The sequence below is a fragment of the Haliotis rufescens genome, unplaced genomic scaffold (assembly GCF_023055435.1).
Source record: "Haliotis rufescens isolate VD_foot unplaced genomic scaffold, xgHalRufe1.0.p SCAF_4, whole genome shotgun sequence".
Lineage (NCBI taxonomy): Eukaryota > Metazoa > Mollusca > Gastropoda > Lepetellida > Haliotidae > Haliotis > Haliotis rufescens.
Window position 1 is genome coordinate 49067947 of NW_025964112.1, and position 19357 is coordinate 49087303.

At 39.7% G+C, this 19357-nt stretch overlaps 1 protein-coding gene across 9 annotated transcripts in view; it reads right to left on the reverse strand.

The window, feature by feature from the left end:
- LOC124151570 (neurabin-1-like) overlaps window positions 1-19357 on the reverse strand; it is a 116089-nt gene that overhangs the window by 10766 nt on the left and 85966 nt on the right. For 5 of the 9 annotated variants that reach the window (XM_048381907.1, XM_048381903.1, XM_048381911.1 and 2 more), the window contains 14 exons: window positions 17675-17779; window positions 17114-17375; window positions 15833-16063; window positions 15258-15311; window positions 14662-14790; window positions 13961-14082; window positions 12818-12914; window positions 11329-11461; window positions 10697-10801; window positions 8423-8583; window positions 7256-7347; window positions 5162-5182; window positions 4145-4315; window positions 2834-2994 (listed from right to left, as the gene is read on the reverse strand). In XM_048381907.1, the coding sequence (XP_048237864.1) occupies window positions 2834-2994; window positions 4145-4315; window positions 5162-5182; window positions 7256-7347; window positions 8423-8583; window positions 10697-10801; window positions 11329-11461; window positions 12818-12914; window positions 13961-14082; window positions 14662-14790; window positions 15258-15311; window positions 15833-16063; window positions 17114-17375; window positions 17675-17779 (1844 nt within the window). The remainder of the gene's footprint in view (window positions 1-2833; window positions 2995-4144; window positions 4316-5161; window positions 5183-7255; window positions 7348-8422; window positions 8584-10696; window positions 10802-11328; window positions 11462-12817; window positions 12915-13960; window positions 14083-14661; window positions 14791-15257; window positions 15312-15832; window positions 16064-17113; window positions 17376-17674; window positions 17780-19357) is intronic. The other 4 variants (XM_048381905.1, XM_048381904.1, XM_048381906.1 and 1 more) reach the window with 4 other exon arrangements.

Here is a 19357-nt window from a genome sequence, read left to right on the forward strand (position 1 = left end):
AAAATGCGGGTGATTCTAGGAATCAAACCAACCATCAGCATGTCCTGCCAACTTAGGGAGGAACCTTAGTCCACTGAGCCACCCATGTCCCCTTGAACGAAGTGAAATGACAACATAGGAAGCAATGGGAGGCAACAGAATGTCCCAACGACGTCAACAGAATGTCCCAACGGCCTCAGCAGATTGTGAAAAGACTTGAAGACAGAAGACAATGACAATAGAAGACATGAATTCTGAAACCAGGGCCTCGTTCCACCAAACTACCTCGGCACTACGACTGCCTTAACTCTCATATACACCAATAACAGCGTTAGAGCTAGATTGTATTGTGGAACGAGGCCCTCAAACAGAAGGGGAGGATCTATAAGACGGCCTCGATTCACCAAACTACCTCGGCACTACGACTGCCTTAACTCTTATATACACCAATAACAGTGTTAGAGCTAGATTGTATTGTGGAACGAGGCCCTCAAACAGAAGGGGAGGATCTATAAGACGGCCTCGATTCACCAAACTACCTCGGCACTACGACTGCCTTAACTCTTCTATACACCAATAACAGTGTTAGAGCTAGATTGTATTGTGGAACGAGGCCCTGAAACAGAAGGGGAGGATCTAATATTGGAATTTGTCAGAGGGATAGGGCAGCATTTGTGTGTTATTTGCTTGTTCACATAATAATTAGTGAAAAACACTACATTCCGAACTAGCGACTGCAGTTGCAAGAACAAGAACAATGGTTCACAATATGACAGTAGTACAGGCAACGATGTACCGATTCATATATAACTTACAGATCTGATCAATCTGATCCTTAAATACATGACATTTAGATGACTGTCATCTCTGTAGAACTGGCAGCAAGAACTATGGTGGAATTGCCAAAAAATATTTAACAAGACTTTCCAAAAAGACCCAGTAGAGTTGGTCCTGAAATGCTAATTTCCAGATGGGCAAATGAGACTTTTTCTTTTAACATAAAATGATTAATTATTCAGAAAAATTAGTCTTTAATGTCAGACTTTTTGAAATAGGAACCAAAATGCAAAAACTCCTAAATCCTGATGATTTTGCAAATAACATATGTGTCTTGATTAATGGGGATTTAGTGTATTTGAAAGATCACAGCTAGCAATGACTCCCCTACAACTGTAAACACAAGATACTGTATGGATGACAACTTGTTACAACTGCAGACTGAAGTGGTGAAAGTAATGTTATTCCTCTTGTGCTTATCTTGACATTGAAAGCTCGCTTCTAGAGAACAGAACTATTGACCTGTTAGTACATTTGTTAAAAGGGGCTAAAAAAGGAGTGTAACATCTGATACATTAGTGATTAATATACAAGTGTTACCCACATGAAATGTGAATTAGTAAATACACCCAATGTTGTTGGTAAGCCCGTCTGGGGACGTTTCACTCTGGCTGTGTTAATACTGTAAACTTTGTGGGTCTTATAAATAATTAATTAAAAGTTGTTTTGAAAATAAACACATTTTGTTAATGTATATTGACAATTCACACATCAACATGGACAATCATAAATAATCAAATAAAATTTTTAAAATACCTCAAAATTATCCATGCTCAACAAATTCACATATCAACATCACAACTCAAACTTAAAACAATTTCAAAATACACCCAAATTATACACACTGTTAAAAAAACACTTTTGTTTTATGGAGGTGTTAAATCACTCTAATAAAACAAAGCACTTCAAGAAATACTCACTCGAAACTCTATCAGTGTTATAATGTTAGATGTAAATTGGACTGTGGCTATCACACCCATAAAACACTGGTGGTGTATGTGACACTGATCATGCATATGTCCTCTAATGTCAGACAATCATGCATACATACAGGCACACAGTTCGTGTCGACTACAGTGTATCGATTACTGTCTATCAGAGTTCACAGTTGGGCTATCTTTCGTCTTGGTTCACATGGACGTAGGTAATCATAAGGATGGACAAAGAACTATAATTTTATTTTATTTTGCAGTAAACCTTTTTTCTTACCTATAAAATCGAATTAACATATATAGATCTATTTATTAAAACATTTTTTTAAAATAAAAATATTTTTTAGGATATCTTTTTCACAGGAAGTTCATCAAGTTTTTCTGCACACATTTGGCATATTTTCAAAAGATTATTCTGTATTCTAAGCTATCCGAGATGTCTCAGAAACATGCTTTCATATTGTGTTATTAATTTTAATAATTAATTGCAGAAACACTTAATGTTGCTATGGTAACCAATGTAGTATTTCAACTTCCATTGTAACAAGTCATTGAGGAATTCATGGAAGATAATTAATTTATACTTCCCAAAATGTAACTTAACTGTAGGTGTTTGCAAGTACACTAAACTACGCTTATAACAAACAGGCTTACAACGAACTGACATATAAAACAAACTATTTTTGGTCCCGGACATTTTCTGTACATTTTATCATATAAAATGGATGGATACAATGAACAAGCTTATAATAAAATAACGGATATAGCAAACTCAATTTGTGGTCTTGTGTGTACTCTGTCAATGACAATGTTTATGTTTATAACGAACTGTTAATCTTTGATCTGCTCTTGTGTCTCCAATCAGCCTATGAAAACATCTGCGGCCATGCACGGCAGTTCAAAGCGCAATACACAAATGAAGACAAGTGACTAGATCCCATTGTCCTCAATTTTCACATTGTCCAAATCCACATCTTTACAACCTATAGCCTTGTTAGAACCAAGAGTCAAGATAGCCCTGTGCTGTCTGTACATGGTTAAGTTCAAGGTGAACAACACTACCTCAGTCAACAGGCATTTCTTACCCTTAGATCCAGATCCTTTGGCAGGCATATGAGTGTTCTCCCCTGAGTGACTCTCTCCCGAAAAATCAGGAATCTCAGCATCCATATTTCGAAAATTAGGCTGTGATGGATCATAGGACGTCTGAGAAACTGATGAAGAATTATCAGAGTGGCTCCCTCTTCTGGAAAAAATGTGAGTGACTCTTGGGTCAGAGATAACAGAAGTGGTGGCATCGATTTAACATGGAAGAAATGAGTGAGATCATCTGGACAATTATGTAAAAGTTAAGAGTTGACTTCAAGGAGGGATAAATACATAATGGTATAACATTCACAAGAAAGAAACCATCACCGGATCCAGATGATTTACCATTACCACAAAGTACAGTAATACACATATAGTTTAATATAAAGGGTGACAGTGCATACATCACCATCTTCCCGAGGCTACGGAGTCTACTGACTGAAAAAGTCCATTTTCCACCCTAGCTGAAATCGGCTGGAATTATGGAGTTATATTTTGGCTAGACTAAAAAGTGTATGCATAACCCAATCAAAATCGCATAACAAAATCAACATTCGGTTCGTAAACTTTCATGCAGATTTGGATCGATTGCAGGATTTGCAAAACATGTGTACCGCCAACTTTGTGTCATCAGATATTTTCCAAATCTTTTCAAGGTGCTCACGTAATTAGATGCATTTTGCAAAGTTTGACTCTTTAAATCAGAAAATATATTTTGATTATCTATCAGATTGTCTTGACTGGGTGCCACCATTTTGTTAGAGGCAAATAAATAAATAAAGTGGAATCTGATTGGTCAATAGGAGGGATATAGAAGGCACATAAACTCATAAAAGTCACTGGTGGGGCTATAATTGAGCCCTGAAATTTCATCCTTGTTCGGCAAGGGTGGAAACAGGACTTTTACAGTCAGTTAACTCTCTTGCCTCGGGAAGATGATGCATCACATGTTGGTGACAACACAAGGCTATTTTGTAGACACAACTCTGACTTACAGAAAGAAACATAGGCAAAGTAATAAATACTGCAGATAAACTAACAGAAATAAAGATACATAAGGCTGACAAGTGACTCGCAATGTAATATTTGCAAAAACTGGCCCGCAAAGTAATATTTGCAACAACTGGCAATGAAATGCATGAATGGCATGATGATGACTAATGATGATGGAAGGACAAGTTTCCATGGGAGAATTATGTCTGCAGAATTTGGAATGATTTCCTGTCAATCATGTTTGTCTCATTTGATCCTACTTATTTCCCTTCCAGTTGGAGTTGGTAAACATGCAGATATCCAAGTTGGGTTACCTAGACCGTGATGATTGTTCAGAATTATTATCACTCTCATTCACAGGGGGAGCCACCTGAGACGAAATGGGCGGAGGAGGAGCAGAGCGGGGAAGCGGAGGTGAAGGAATTGCTTCAATTGGCTGAAATGCTCGACGCTTTTTAGCATCACTTTTCCTGACTGTGCTGTCGCTGTAGATAGAGGCGTCAAAGATACCAAGGGATGTAGATCATTGTCGGTCCAGATTACTTGGTTGTCAAATTTATATTTTTTGGTACATTTTTAATGTCCCCAAATTGGAATATTGAACATTCCATTTTGATGATTCATTTAGATCTACATTCCTTGTGAACAAATAGAAATGCAAGCAGAAAAAAAGTATAGCCACAGAGTCTGATAACCACAGAGCTGAAAACGGTGTTAAAATGACGACACAAGACTGTGGCCCAGTTTATCAATAGGATCGAAATCATTATCTTTTCCATATTGGGAAAATTTGATTCTGATGAATGATGTATTGATTCTGTTTGAATGCATCATTTTAACTCATAATATTTGAAAATAAAGTTACACAACATACAATATTAAAATGAAGTTGGCAAATATAGCACAAATTATCTTAAGTATGAAAACATTGTGACATTTCACTGAAACAAAGATATCATAAGAGCAAAATGCAATGCACACATAACTGCACAAGACTTTCTAAGCCTATAGCATGCAGTAGCTAAAATTGTAAGGTTTGTCATTGTCCCCAGGTTTTAAATTTCTTATTTAATTTTAAAACAAATTCCACAACAAAATTAAATTAGCAATTTGTGTCAGTAGCTAAGGATCTAATTTTTTGCATAAAATATGAAAAAAGTGTCATTACATCTATCACCACGGTAACTGTATCCCAAAATATTAGTGTTGCAAGTCAAATAAAAATTCATTAAATTTCCCTCAGAAACAAATATTTTTGAATCAAATTAAAAACATTCCAATCAGATGTTAATGTGCTTTAATGACAAGTCTTACAAGAATGAGTTACTTACAGATAGATGAAGGCTGGCAGTCTAGGTGAGCAGACAAAGAGAGAATCACTATCTGCCACCTATGTTATAAACTAGCTCTACAGGGTATATAGCTATCTTAATCATACAGCTGCTGCAGCTATCATACTCAAGATGGAGTTGATATGCATAGAGAACCGGGGCCTGCTTCTTTAGCATCAAGCGGAACAATATCACAAGTGGCTACTAAATCTAATTACACAGAAATATTAAGGTTAATTTAGGACTTTGTAATACACAACAGGAATCAAGATATGAAGTGAGGACATGTTCGTTAGAAGCAAGGGACATTCTTCTTACATTTCAATGTCCTTGTCCTTTATAGATTTTTAAAACAAGACAAGATTCATCACATCACTTCAGATGTGACAGTTGAAGGTCTGGGATAGATTTACACACAAAAATACCAACTGATGGTACACAATGCATTATGCATTAATATAATGCATGAACAATCAAACAATTACACTAAAATTAAAGTCTGAAATGCATTATCTCTCAACAATCACAGATATCTGACTCTGCTGAGATGAAGAATTGAGGTGTCAATTATCAGTGGAAAAGAAAACCATATGAGATTAACTTTCAAAGATGAGTAACTTATTGCAATAAGTTTTGAAAGCAAATTCTCATGCAGATAGAATGAGATGTTACAAGAGAAAAAACTATCTGTAACACAACTAGTTACAGACTTAATCTATTCATCCAATGCCTAGAAGGATGTGAGAAGCATGAAGAATATTATAATGGGACTGAGGTATCATTGAGTGAGATGCAGCTATGAGTGAGGATGATGATGTGACATGCATCAGACGAGCAGATGACTGGAAAAACTCTACTCTACTCTACTCCAAAGGAACATTAATGAGTGTATTATCATCACTCTACATGTCAGTCATGTTTAAGCTACTCTAACAGAGTGTGGAAATATAACCTTTACATATTCATGGTACCAGACCAATCTAATTTCTTGTCTTGAGGATAATCCTTGACAATATGCAAGATTAAAACCCGAAATTGTTTTCATGAATATTTCAGTTTAATTTCAAAATACAAAAAAACCCATAAAAACAAAAAATAATGTATTTCTCCCTCTTTTTTTCTAAACGTAGACCGGTCCTCAAAAGAAAAATATCAATTGGTCTAGCATTATTATTGAGTATGAACATCTTAAAACCCGAATCATGTGTGAAAGATGTAATATTTACAATCATAGAATTATTTTCCCATTGGTAATTCACCATATATATTTATCCATATTTCACTTTGTCTGACCTCCAAACATAAAATAGGTAAAAGGTCAGTATGTATAAGTATGTTGTATTAATATTCCTTCTCCCAACACAGCTGTTAGAAACAAGCATCACCATCCACAGCACGTACCGATCTGCAAGCAGCAACACTCAGGAGCTGTTTACGGTGGGCAACGCTGCCAAATGGGGAACCATGTCAAAATGCTAGCTTTTCTACTACCAACTGAAGAACAACTCCGTGATTTTAGCCAGTATAGCCAGATACTGAAGACAAACTTCAAACCTCCTTCTGTCCAGTAACCTTAGCTTGCGGAATTGATGTCATTATTTACATAAAAAATCTAGTGAAGGGCAAGATGAAAATAGGAGATTCAAATGATTTTGTGCAGGCTGGATCACCCTCTTGCAAAATTCCATTTCCTCCATCTCGATTTTGGTATGTGATATATTTGATATCAGAGAAGCAAACAAGTTTTGTAAATGACCCCTAACATTATCAAAAGGAAATGATTACACAGTTTTAATACATGTACTGTTATTTCTTGACCAAGAATATATATACACAATTCAACACGAGGATTATGATGCTTGAGCAATAAGTTATATTAATTTATATTTCCAACATATCCTGTCAAGTCTATTTGTGTTTTGTGTTCCTGCCTGCATTTAGAGTCTGGTGTTTTTATTGCCCGATTGTGATTTTGACATGGTCCCTTGACCCAGATTGATTTTGACATGGTCCCTATGATTGTAGTGGAGGCTGTGAGATGTTACACAAATCCAGCGGAGTCACACACACAAACACATACAAACACCGCCCTACCTGTCATGCTTGATCCAAGTTTCCAAACCACTCTCGCTGCCATCGTGCCTCAGGCTGTCTGTGTCATTAGTGTCCTGGTCACTCTCAGACGACTGTAAACAGCCACAATGGAAATAATTGTTTTGGAAATCTAAGAAGAGTGAGCAGTATTGCAACTATATGATGCTGGCCTGTAAATAATCAAGTCTGGACCAGACAATCCAGTGATTGATATTGTGAGCAACGATCGAAGCTGATAATCCAATGATCAGGGTACGATGACACGCAATCAACAAAGTCACCGAGCCTGACCACCCGTTCCATTTGGTCACCTCATATGACCAGTATTGGTTGCTGGGGACCAATATTCTTACCTGGAATCCCTATGGGGTTCACCCTGATCTAACCCAATAAACCATGGAAGCTACAGTCACATATCAAGTGGCACATCAAAATGTAAACACGCAGGAACAAGAGGACTAAGTCATCGATACTCCACACAATGGTAATTATTTGTCTTGAATACATCAACTAGAAACATTTATCACATGTCAAATGTAATGGTATCAAAAGGCACCAGTTCAAAGAATCTTAGAATGGTTTTCAAGATCTGCTCCGGAAACGAGCACGACCACCATTTTCAGTCTAAGTCAAAGATGTCAAACTATCAAAAGGCACCAGTTCATCACTAGACCTATCTATGTGCCAAGTTTGGTCAAGAAATATTGTACGGTCTTCAAGATCTGCTCGGTAACATCTTGCACAGATATCCCTGGAAAACATGTCATTGGGTAAAAATATCCTTCACTTGCAAGTGAATGATATTTCATTCTGCAGCCAGCAATACCGAAGCTATACTACTCAAAAGAAGTTAAGGACTACCCTGTTCTTTCATATTACTCAAGTTAATCTGTCATGTCTGCTTCTTTCACATTGCTATAGTAAATCTGTATGCCATGAGAGATTAACTATAGTAACATGAGAATTGGGTGGTCCTTTACTTCTTTTGAGCAGTATATATCATAAATAATAAAGTATGGTCTGGGAAAAGACTGAAAGTATGAATGCCAATTCCAGATCTTTGGGGCTTGATGACACCAATCAGCCGAGTCACAGAGTCTCAGGAAAAACATAAGGGACCAATTATGACTTAAGTTCCACAGAGCTTACTTGTAATGCATATCTCACCTTTGACCTCTTGGTTGGGGGCCTCCTAGCGCCCATGCCGCTAGCAAGCTGAGCCTTGGCGCGGTGGGCGGAGGTGTCGAGGAGTGGGGTGGAGGGCACCGACCCCAGGTCCTGGGCGGACTCTGATTTGGTGGGGGACTTCTCCATATCATTGATGATATCTGAAGATGGCATATCACCTGAATAAACTTGTCTTATACACATGGGTCGCTTAAGTCCAAGCGTAGAGTAGAGGTTTTAGAGTCAGCAATATCACAGATACATCACAGCAATGAAACATGGCCCGGAACAAGTGGATATCGAATGAGCAATGATCCAGCTTTGAACAGAACTTACAGGATGGCTTCCATTAAATACTTTCCAAGCCTCAGTGTTCATTTCTGTATTTCTGTTGACATCCGAGACACCTTTATAATATTATTACAGACAGCAAAAATGAATATGATATTCACAGCAGTTACTAATCAAAAGGTCAGTAACAAAAAAAACCAAGAAAACAAAAAAACTAAATTTGGAAACATTAAAAATAAATTTAGAAATCATTCAAATTCCCCAAATTCATGCTACCCAGCACCACCAACATTCAGCCACATCCCCAATGCTGTGTCAACACGAAGTGCTCCAACTATTTCTACTGCAGGACATTCTTCTACCATAGTCTTATGTTCATTGTTTCAGTACTTACGTGTTCAATACAAATATCGTCATATACTTTTCGATAAGATAAATGAAATTGATTTGATTTCCTTGATCAAGAAAGGCACCACTGACTACTACCACAAGGTCATAACACATTAGAATCAGTATCTGATCAGTCATTCATTATATATGATCAAGTGGCACTATGAATTTAGTCATGACATCATTGGCCCAACAGTCAAAGAGTCATCCATCTTTGTTTTGTTGTTGTTTAATGCCACACTCAGCAATATTCCAGCTATATGACAGCAGCCTGTAAATAATCGAGTCTGGAACAGACAAGCCAGTGACTGACATCATGAGCATCAATCCCTGCAACTGTGATACGATGACATGCATCAATCAAGTCAGCAAGCCTGACCTCCCAATCCCATAAGTCACCTTTTACAACAAGCATAGTCGCCTTTTACAGCAAGCATGGGTTGCTGAAGACCTATTCTACCCCAGACCTTCATGGTAAGCTGGCATTTCACTCTGGCTGGTGTAAGAGCCCATCTAGCAGCTATATTATGTGTTACCTAGTAGCTGTATGGTTATATGAAGCATGTTAAGGTGCTCAAATATTTTATGGATTAATATTTTTAAAATCCTACTACTTGGTTTGCATTCTATTGCTTTGCTTTGAACCCATGACTAGGCACGCCTGAGGTATGCAGCTCTGCATAGCTAACCACATCTTCCCGAGGCAAGAGAGTTAACTGACTTTAAAAGTCCAGTTTCCACCCTTGCCGAACTAGGCTGGAATTCCTGGGCTCGATCGTAGCGCCACCAGTGGACATTACGAGTTATATCCTTTCTATGCCTCTCCTATTGACCAATCAGATTCAACCTCTCGTATCACTTTCATTTGCTTCAAACAAAACGGTGGCGCCCAGTCAGGACGATCTGATCGATAATCAAGATCTGTATTGTGATAAAACGAGTCTTACATCGCGAAGTGCATCAAATCACGTGAGCACCTTGATTAAAAGCATGAAAAGATTTAGAAAATATCTGTTGACAACCAGTTAGCGGTGCACATGCTTTGCAAATCCTGCAGTCGACCGAAATCTGCATGACACTTTTCGAACCGGATTTCGATTTCAGTGTGCAATTTTGATTTGACTATGCATAGACTCGTTAGTCCAGCCAAAATGTAACTCCATAATACCAGCCTAGTTCGGCAAGGGTGGAAACTGGACTTTTATAGTCAGTTAACTCACTTGCCTCGGGAATATGAGCTAATCACGGTGCCTTAGACGTCTTGGCCACCCATGCCCTGAATACTCCAAACAGATACAGGTAGGATAAAGTGATACAGTAAACTGGTCATCTTGGACTATTTCTCTGTCTTCTGTTTGTTTGTTTTCTTGTTGTTTAACGCCTCACTCAGCAATATTCCCACTTTACAAGGACAGCCTGTAAATAGTCGAGTCTGGACCAGACAATCAAGTGACTGATATGTCACCGAGTCTGACCAACCGATCCGTAAGTTGCCTCTTACGACCAGCATCGGTTGCTGAGTAGCAATTCCATCCCGGCATCCCGAGGGCTGCTTCTCTGAGTAGCATGTGTACAATGTGTAGGTGCAGGTACCTGGAGTTGTGACTGGTTCTGAGTTGGAATGGTCGGACCCTGTAGATATTTCTGAGAGGTCATCCCGGGACTGTTTGGCTGATGATAAACTTGACGTGGTGTCTTCTATAAACACAAAGTTGGTATTGGGAAGTCTGTATTTGAAATGTACTGCTTCCCGAAGAATATACTTTGTGGTTTTCAAAGAAGGGGGTACCACTTCCAAGAAACCAGCATAACTTACAAGCAACGTAAACGTTACAGGCAAGTAACAAGTGAAGACAAAACACAAACTAAACACAAACTAAAAGCCCATGAACCATGTTATTCCACTTGCACAAATGTGCTACAATAACTGGCCAGAGAGAAAACTTAAGTGTAATCTCATGTCAAAAACATTTATAGTCAATGGGTGAGACCATATGGGCAAAACATTTTTTTGAAAAAAATCCCTGGCTTTGGGTAATAATGCAAACAGGCAGATGCATCAGTGGTATGCTAACTATGTGCAGACATTCGTAAGGAAGAACAGCCAGATGATCTATGAAAAAGCTTTATGTTAAAAAGATCTATATGTATCACAAATGTGACTGTGGAAAGATACAAAGCAATTAAACTGTTACCAATCTACTACTTCCACCACCAGATCTTACCCAGTCCATTGGAGGTGGTGATAGCCTTCACGACCTCCGATTCTTCGTTATCCTTGGATGTGTCCGTGGACAAGTCAACAGGCAGACCAGCTGCCTGCCGGGCCTGGATCAGGTCCTTCTCCAGCTGGAATATCTGCAGAAGGAAGGTCAGAGGGTGAGGGAGTCGTGTTAACTCACTGGGAGTTTAATGTTGGATCATTGTTGCCAAGGATGCCATTTGGGGCAAATCAAACACCAGGGCCCCGCTCCAAAAAGCAATCTTAGCAGTAAGACAATCTTAACTCCTAATCTATAACACTGACTTACAATTATCAAGATAAGGATTACTCAGTGGGATGGGGCCCAGATGAGGGGATCCTCACATTGACCTCGACAGTACATGCAGGGTTCATTCAGATCAGTGGATCCTCACATGACTTCGACAGTACATGCAGGGTTCAGTGATTCCTCACATTGACTTCGACAGTACATGCAGGGTTCATTCAGATCAGTTGATCCTCACATTGACTTCGACAGTACATGCAGGGTTCATTCAGATCAGTTGATCCTCACATTGACTTCGACAGTACATGCAGGGTTCAGTGATTCCTCACATTGACTTCGACAGTAGATGCAGGGTTCAGTGATTCCTCACATTGACTTCGACAGTACATGCAGGGTTCATTCAGATCAGTTGATCCTCACATTGACTTCGACAGTACATGCAGGGTTCATTCAGATCAGTTGATCCTCACATTGACTTCGACAGTACATGCAGGGTTCAGTGATTCCTCACATTGACTTCGACAGTATATGCAGGGTTCAGTAATTCCTCACATTGACTTCGACAGTACATGCAGGGTTCAGTGATTCCTCACATTGACTTCGACAGTACATGCAGGGTTCATTCAGATCAGTTGATCCTCACATTGACTTTGACAGTACATGCAGGGTTCAGTGTATTCTCACATTGACTTCGACAGTACATGCAGGGTTCATTCAGATCAGGGGATCCTCACATTGACTTCGACAGTACATGCAGGGTTCAGTGATTCCTCACATTGACTTCGACAGTACATGCAGGGTTCAGTGATTCCTCACATTGACTTCCACAGTACATGCAGGGTTCATTCAGATCCCAGAGATAAAATTCTAGCACTTTTTAAGGAGAAAGAAACATTATTATGCATCCCAAACTGTCAACCTCAAAATGATCAATCAACAGTCTTAGAACTTCAAGGTATCTTTAACAGTGAGTCACCTGATGCTAAGAGGATCCTAGATGTTGCTCAATCTCATAACAGGAAAGCGAAAAGTGCTGTGAAATTAGAGAAAGAAGTATTTTTGTAATCTTTCAAGGGGATATTGGTTTCTGTTAAAATTCCAGTACATTTCATGTATATTAATACCATGGTAGCACTTTTCAACCACTTTGTTTGAGAAATGGTAAATGTAAGTAATTCACAGTGATGAAACAACCACAACTGAACATCCATGGCACACTACTGACCCTATCCTTGAGTGACTTGACCAGAGCGTTGTACTGCTGATCCTTCTCCGACTGCTGTTGTATAAGAGATTCCCGCTCCTGGATGAAGTCCTTCTCTCTGCAGCACAACAACAGAGTATATAGATAGGCTTTTGACAATAAGAATGTGCGGGAAAAGGTGACGTGAAATAGGGTTTAACTTTGTGTTCATGATTATTACACTTCCACAGCAACGAGCATCCACATGTGTGTGGGTGTGCACGGCTACTTGGACTAGTCCAAAATTATGCTGGTTTGATAGTGCTCGTCCACTGAGATACCATGCTGCAGTTTAACATGGACGCCCAACTCAGACACAATATACTCTGAACCAACCAGTCCTTTTATCCCCTGAATGTCGAGTGCCAGGCAGGGCAACAACAAATAACATCTTTTAACGACTGGCATGACGTGGCCAGGGATCAAACCACAGGCCTCTTCAGTTCTCCAGGCAGATACTCTATCCACTAGACCACAGAGGCGGCCTTATGCAAACAGGTGTCTCGTTAAAAAATGCATAATATTTTGAGACATCCAATAATTTTCAATTTAGTCTGTGATAAGTTTTCATCTTTTCCATAATTAATCTAAAGTAATATTTTTGGACCTACATGTATATCAAATTATCTGATGACAATGATGCATATATTTTATTTCCCCTCATCATGATATTAATCTGGCATCTAAAACAAGTGTTGGCTATCTTTTCTATAGGATGTAAAGGAATATAGTATTAAGAATAAGGCAGAATTCTCAAATACGATCAGGTACATGAATCCTGGAGGCCTGAGTGAGTGAGTGAGTTGGGTTTAACGCCGCTTTTAACAGTATTCCAGTTATATCACGGCATGTCAGCTTAATGTGGGAGGAAAGCCCGAAGTGATGCAGGTCTAAGACGTTTACCACTTCGGTGAAACCCACGAGCATGGGTATGGTGCTGACAAACCTAGAAACCTAATCAGGGCGAACCAGGATTCGAAACCACAATCATAGGTTTCTGGCGTGCCCAAGGGACGCAGCTCTGCACAGCGTATCGCGGCGCCTTAGACGACTGGGCCACCCGTGCCCCCCCTGGAGGCCTGAACAACCTGCTGCTGATGCAGTCTGATAGTGGGTGCAGCTCACCTGAGTTGGTAATCCTTGATTAGCTTCTTGGCCTTGTGGTACTTCTTCTCCAAGGCTGTGAAATCAGCCTTCATTTTCTTTTCAAGCATAATGTACTGGCCCTGTGATCCCTCCATTAGATCCTGGAAAGCATGGGTTTATACGCAATGTAATTCCTTAACAAGCAGTTGCTTAAAGGAATAAGCAAATGAGTTAAAGTTATTTATTAAAAAATGGCAAATAACCATGGTTTTTTTCCATTTTGTCTGTCAAAATGTATTACCTAGATACAGTGTCCAAAACATCTGCCTGCCCACCTGCCCGTGGCTTGTTACTTTTCTGTCAGGCTGCATGAAATTTTCCTCTACCTGCCTGACTATCTGGCAGATAATTTTAAAACAACTCACATATTCAGTTTTATGATAACTAACTTGTAGATTCTCAAGTTATTGTTTGCATCATTTCATCTGAATCAGGACGTCTGAATGCGGACAGTAACTTTATAGATTGGTAGGCAACATTTATGGGTCACCTGCCCAACTGTCTTGTTGGGTCTTAAAATTATTTCAAACACTGCCTAGCTATACAAAAGATTGCTTTTCCAATACATTCCTTATATTCCAAAGGGTACTGGACATCTGTCTTGTTCAACTTCAATACATTAGTTGAACTCCACATCATTTTGTTCCCTATACACGACTGTATTTAAGTGTCGGTCCTACCTGGTAGTGAGCCAGCTCCTTGCGTGTATTTTCATGGGATTTCTCCCCCTCCTTCAACTTCTGCGTCAGCTCCTCATTCTTCTTCTCTAGCTGCTTCCTCTGTGTCTCCGCTTTGTCCAGTAGGATAATCTGGAGAAGGAGAACATGGATATAGTACAACACTGGTAGTCTGGAAACCCTGCTTTACAGACATCAAACAATACTTCCCATTGCTAATAAAGTTCAGAATACCTCTATTACAAAACTGCCATAATCCTGTATTTTTGCTGTCAAGACACTATAAATAAGAATTAGACTTTTCAAGTCCACTTCACTGTCAGCTGATTCTAATAAGTTTTTGGAAAATAGTTTTCCTTCACCCAGTCCCGAAACCCTGCACTCTAGTTGAGAAATATACATAGGGATAATATCCATGATTTGAAAATCTGTTAGTTAATTCACTTATTGCATTAGAGGACTGATGCTTCTTCCCGTGAACTTTTGCAATAAAATCCTTTCACAACAGTTGGTTGACAACAAATTTGTATGACATCAAGTGTGTTCAGGAATGTTGCTTCAATACAACAGACATGTTGATGTCGCAAGAAACATCTTACCTTTGCCCTCAATTTGGCCAACTCTGCATCAGCAACAGCATTCTTATAGTGAGACTGAAAATGAAAGATGACCTTTTAGTGGAGATATGTTTGAGTTTGTTTGTTGCTTGTTTAATTCTGCACTCATAAAGATTCCAGCTATATGACCACAGGATGTAAATAATCAAAACTGGACCAACAAACCAGCGATTGAAATAATGAGCAGTGATCCACGCTGTTGGCGTACAATGACACGCTATCACATTATCAAGTCAACGAGCATGACACTATCAAGGTATCAACCTAGTCACCAAGCATGACGCTATCAAGGTATCAACCAAGCATGACCACCCAACCATTATTACGTCACCTCAAACAACAAGGGTAGGTAGTGTGGGACTTATCTTTAACCGGAATCCTCATGAAGAAGTTGCCTTAGTACACTGAATTCCATGAATATCATGGCAGAAATACTTCAATGCCAGTAGTGTGGAACTTTAATATTCTATGGTTTAATTTAATAATGGTATACATTGCTATGAAAGTATATTTCTTCCAATTCCTTAGTTAAAACTTTGCTAAATCGAGTTTCTTACCTCCTTTAACTTAATAAACAGTGCGTCTAGTTTCATTTCCGGCGACATGGAGTCACTACTGCTGTCGGGAAGCTCAAACACCTCCACAGTTGGCTTCTCCAAGTCGTCCTCGGGGGAACTCATGTCACTGTCCATCCCAGATGGCATAGACATTGGAGTTGCCTCCCCTGCAGCAGGTGCCCCCTCTACCATGTCTAATGATGTAGCCTTTTCCTGGTCCTCAACGATGCCCTAAACACAAATGGAAATGATTGATTGATTGGGTGATTGATTGATTGGGTGATTGGGTGACTGACTGACTGACTGACTGACTGGGGTTAAGCAGCATATTATGTTAGTTTAATGCAGAAAGAAAGCTGAAGGTGATACAGGTCCCAGACACTTGCCACTTTGGTGAAACCCACAAGCATGAAATAACTTGTCTATATATATATATCAAACCACACACATATTTTTTCTTATGATGAGAGCTTTTTATAAAGTATTAATTTTTCAGTTCGAAGTATATGATAACACAATTTGGTACACTCACTTCAATTTAAAGTGACTGAGTTTGGTTGTAACCGTATTTCAGTTATATCACAGCATGTCAGCTTTGAAAAACCAGGGAAGAAAACCAAAAATGATGCAAGTCTACGGCATTTACCACTTTGGTGACACCCCCAAGAATGTGTATTGTTTTGACAAACTACACACAAATCACAAATTCCTAAATTTTGTATATTTGTCAAGGACATAAGGACGAGTGCCAATTTCTACCACTGCTTTACATCTAAACAATGATGCAAATAACTGCTTAGATTCTTTTGGGAACAAGAAAATTTAAAAATTTATGTGAACTAGCAAATTTTCAATTGAGAAGTAGTTACGTTAAACAAAAGATTGGCATTCCGGAAGTTGTTATCCATAAAGTTGTCTGTTTTTCTTTTCTTTAAATCCAAACAATCATGCAGGTAACAGCTAAGATTTTATTGAAGAAAATTTACATGAAGTAGCACATTTTCAGTTGAGAAGTAGTTCCACAAAACAAAAGAGTAAATATAGGAAGAAATCTTTTCGATATTCAAATGTGCTGCTTCTATCACAGTGTCAGTGAGTGTACAATGTGAGTATTGTAAACGAGTTCAGCGTAACCAAGTGTTCTAACCAGCTTCAACCTATTCACAAACTATCAATGGATTTCAAGGATTTTCCTGGATAGAACGTGAGCACCTCGACTCAATTTAGTGTATAAGTAGAGGATGACAATTGTGTAAATCACACATTCCTGTCAATTCCCACCTTTTCCGACTCTGACATGTGACTTTGTTCGGGCTCCATCTCATCGTGATCCTTGAATTCGTGTTCCAGGACCTCATCTCTGGGCACCAGCTCCTCCTTTAGCCGCATCCTCTCCTCCTCCTTCCGAATGCGTTCCTCGTTCGCCCGGCGTTCCAGTTCCTGCCTCCGTAGGTCCTCCCGCCGCTTGTCCTGCTCCAGCGACTGCTGAATCAACCTGGCGACCTCACTCTTGCTCGGGTCCTTCTCTCGACCAATCAGAAACCTGGCAAAAGAAAGATAGGAAATATCAAAACCAAAAATAAAAGTCTGAGTTGGACAATGAATATCTACAATAGAACCATTTCCTATACTCTACTAATGCTACCAGACCAGTGAAAAGTGGTGACTTGTACTTTGCTCCCCAGTGAACAAAACACCCACCAAAATTCTGGACTTAATTTCTGACAAGCTGGATTTAGCTCACCTAGTCTATTGTTGATTACACAATTACTTCTTGCACACATAACAAAGAGATTCTAGGTCCAGCTAGTTGAAATACTGTGTGTTTACTGCAGCACTTACTTGACAGTCCCTTGAGTATTGCGGAGAACATTAGCAGCATAGGCCTGGGTGACCCCCACTAGGCTCTTGCCATCAACCTCGATGATTTGATCATTCACTTGAATTCTGAAAATCAAATGCATATGCTAAAACAAAACATTTTGGGGGAAAAATTGAATTTCTGCCTGCAGCTACCTCCATCATCCATATTCTGTTGCTCGGAGCCAATGCTAACTGAACATTCAGGTTGCCTTGTATCAAAGGTCATCATCAACACTGAATAAACAAATCAGAAAATATAATCTTGCATGTATAACAAGTGCAGATTGTATATCAGTGAAATGCTGTGCAAATGTTATCAGAGCAAACAGTTGATGTAGATATTAGGGTCCCCTCCCCCCTCAGCACAGATTGATGCAGATATTAGGGTCCCCCCCCCCCTCAGCACAGATTGATGTAGTTATTAGGGCGCCTTCCCCGATGCAGATCTCTGGGACCGCTGCCCCACCCCTCTCTGTTACCTTACCCCTCACCACTAAGTATCTCCCCACCCCTCCCCACCATCACCCCTCTCTATCTCTCCAACCCTCTCTACCTCACTACCCCCCCCCCTTCCTACCTCTCCACCCATCATCCCTCTACCTCCCCATCCTGAACTTCATGGTTCCGTCCGTGTTGCAGATCACCGATTACAACTTCCTCATTACATTTCCTGATGTTGATAAGTTAATCTTTGCAACAATAGATAATACAGCCACACAACACTCCATTGCTCCATAGCCTCAGCAAAGATGAGTGCATACAGTGCAATTAGTCATGCATACGTAGTGAAACAAGAATTAGAAAAAACTGGAAGTTTTAGGACAATCAAAACTACAGTGGGGCGGTCGGGTAGCCTAGTGGTTTAAAGCGTTCGCTCGTCATGCCAAAGACCGGGGTTCGATTCCCGACATGGGTACAATGTGTGAAGCCCATTTTTTCTGGTGTCCCTCGCCGTGATATTGATGGAATATTGCTAAAAACGGCATAAAACCATACTCACTCACGCACTCAAAAATACAGTGAAACTGCATTGGTCTGAAACCTTTTGATCTGGAATCTTCTTGGCCCCGTTCCACAAAGCCAACTTAGCGCTCAGGTGATCGTAACTCCCATACTTTAACATTGGCTTACGAGTGAGTGAGTGAGTATGGTTTTACGCCGCTTTTAGCAATATTCCAGCAATATCACGGCGGGGGACACCAGAAATGGGCTTCACACATTGTACCCATGTCGGGAATCGAACCCGGGTCTTCGGCGTGATGAGCGAACGCTTTAACCACTAGGCTACCCGATTGGCTTACAATAGTCGTAGCACTAAGATTGCTTTGCGGAACGGGGCCCTAGACAATTGTTACTTGGAATTCTAACCTGTGTACAAACAATATTACTTCTCTGTTCACGGTACTCTCCCTTGTTTACAGTTGTTACAATGGATCTGCCCCAGCCTATTTACTGGAGTAAAAGTTACAACCCAGTTAGGAATCTGCATTCCATGGATAAACTAATTATATCTGTTCCAAGTGTCAATGTCAGGACCACCTATCAGATGATAACACGTGGGGAGATTCTTGGTAAGAATATTGGTCCCTAGCAATGTTGGTCATAAGAAGCGATTAGGCGGTCAGAATCGATGCATGTCATCATCATGCAGTATTGGGTTGA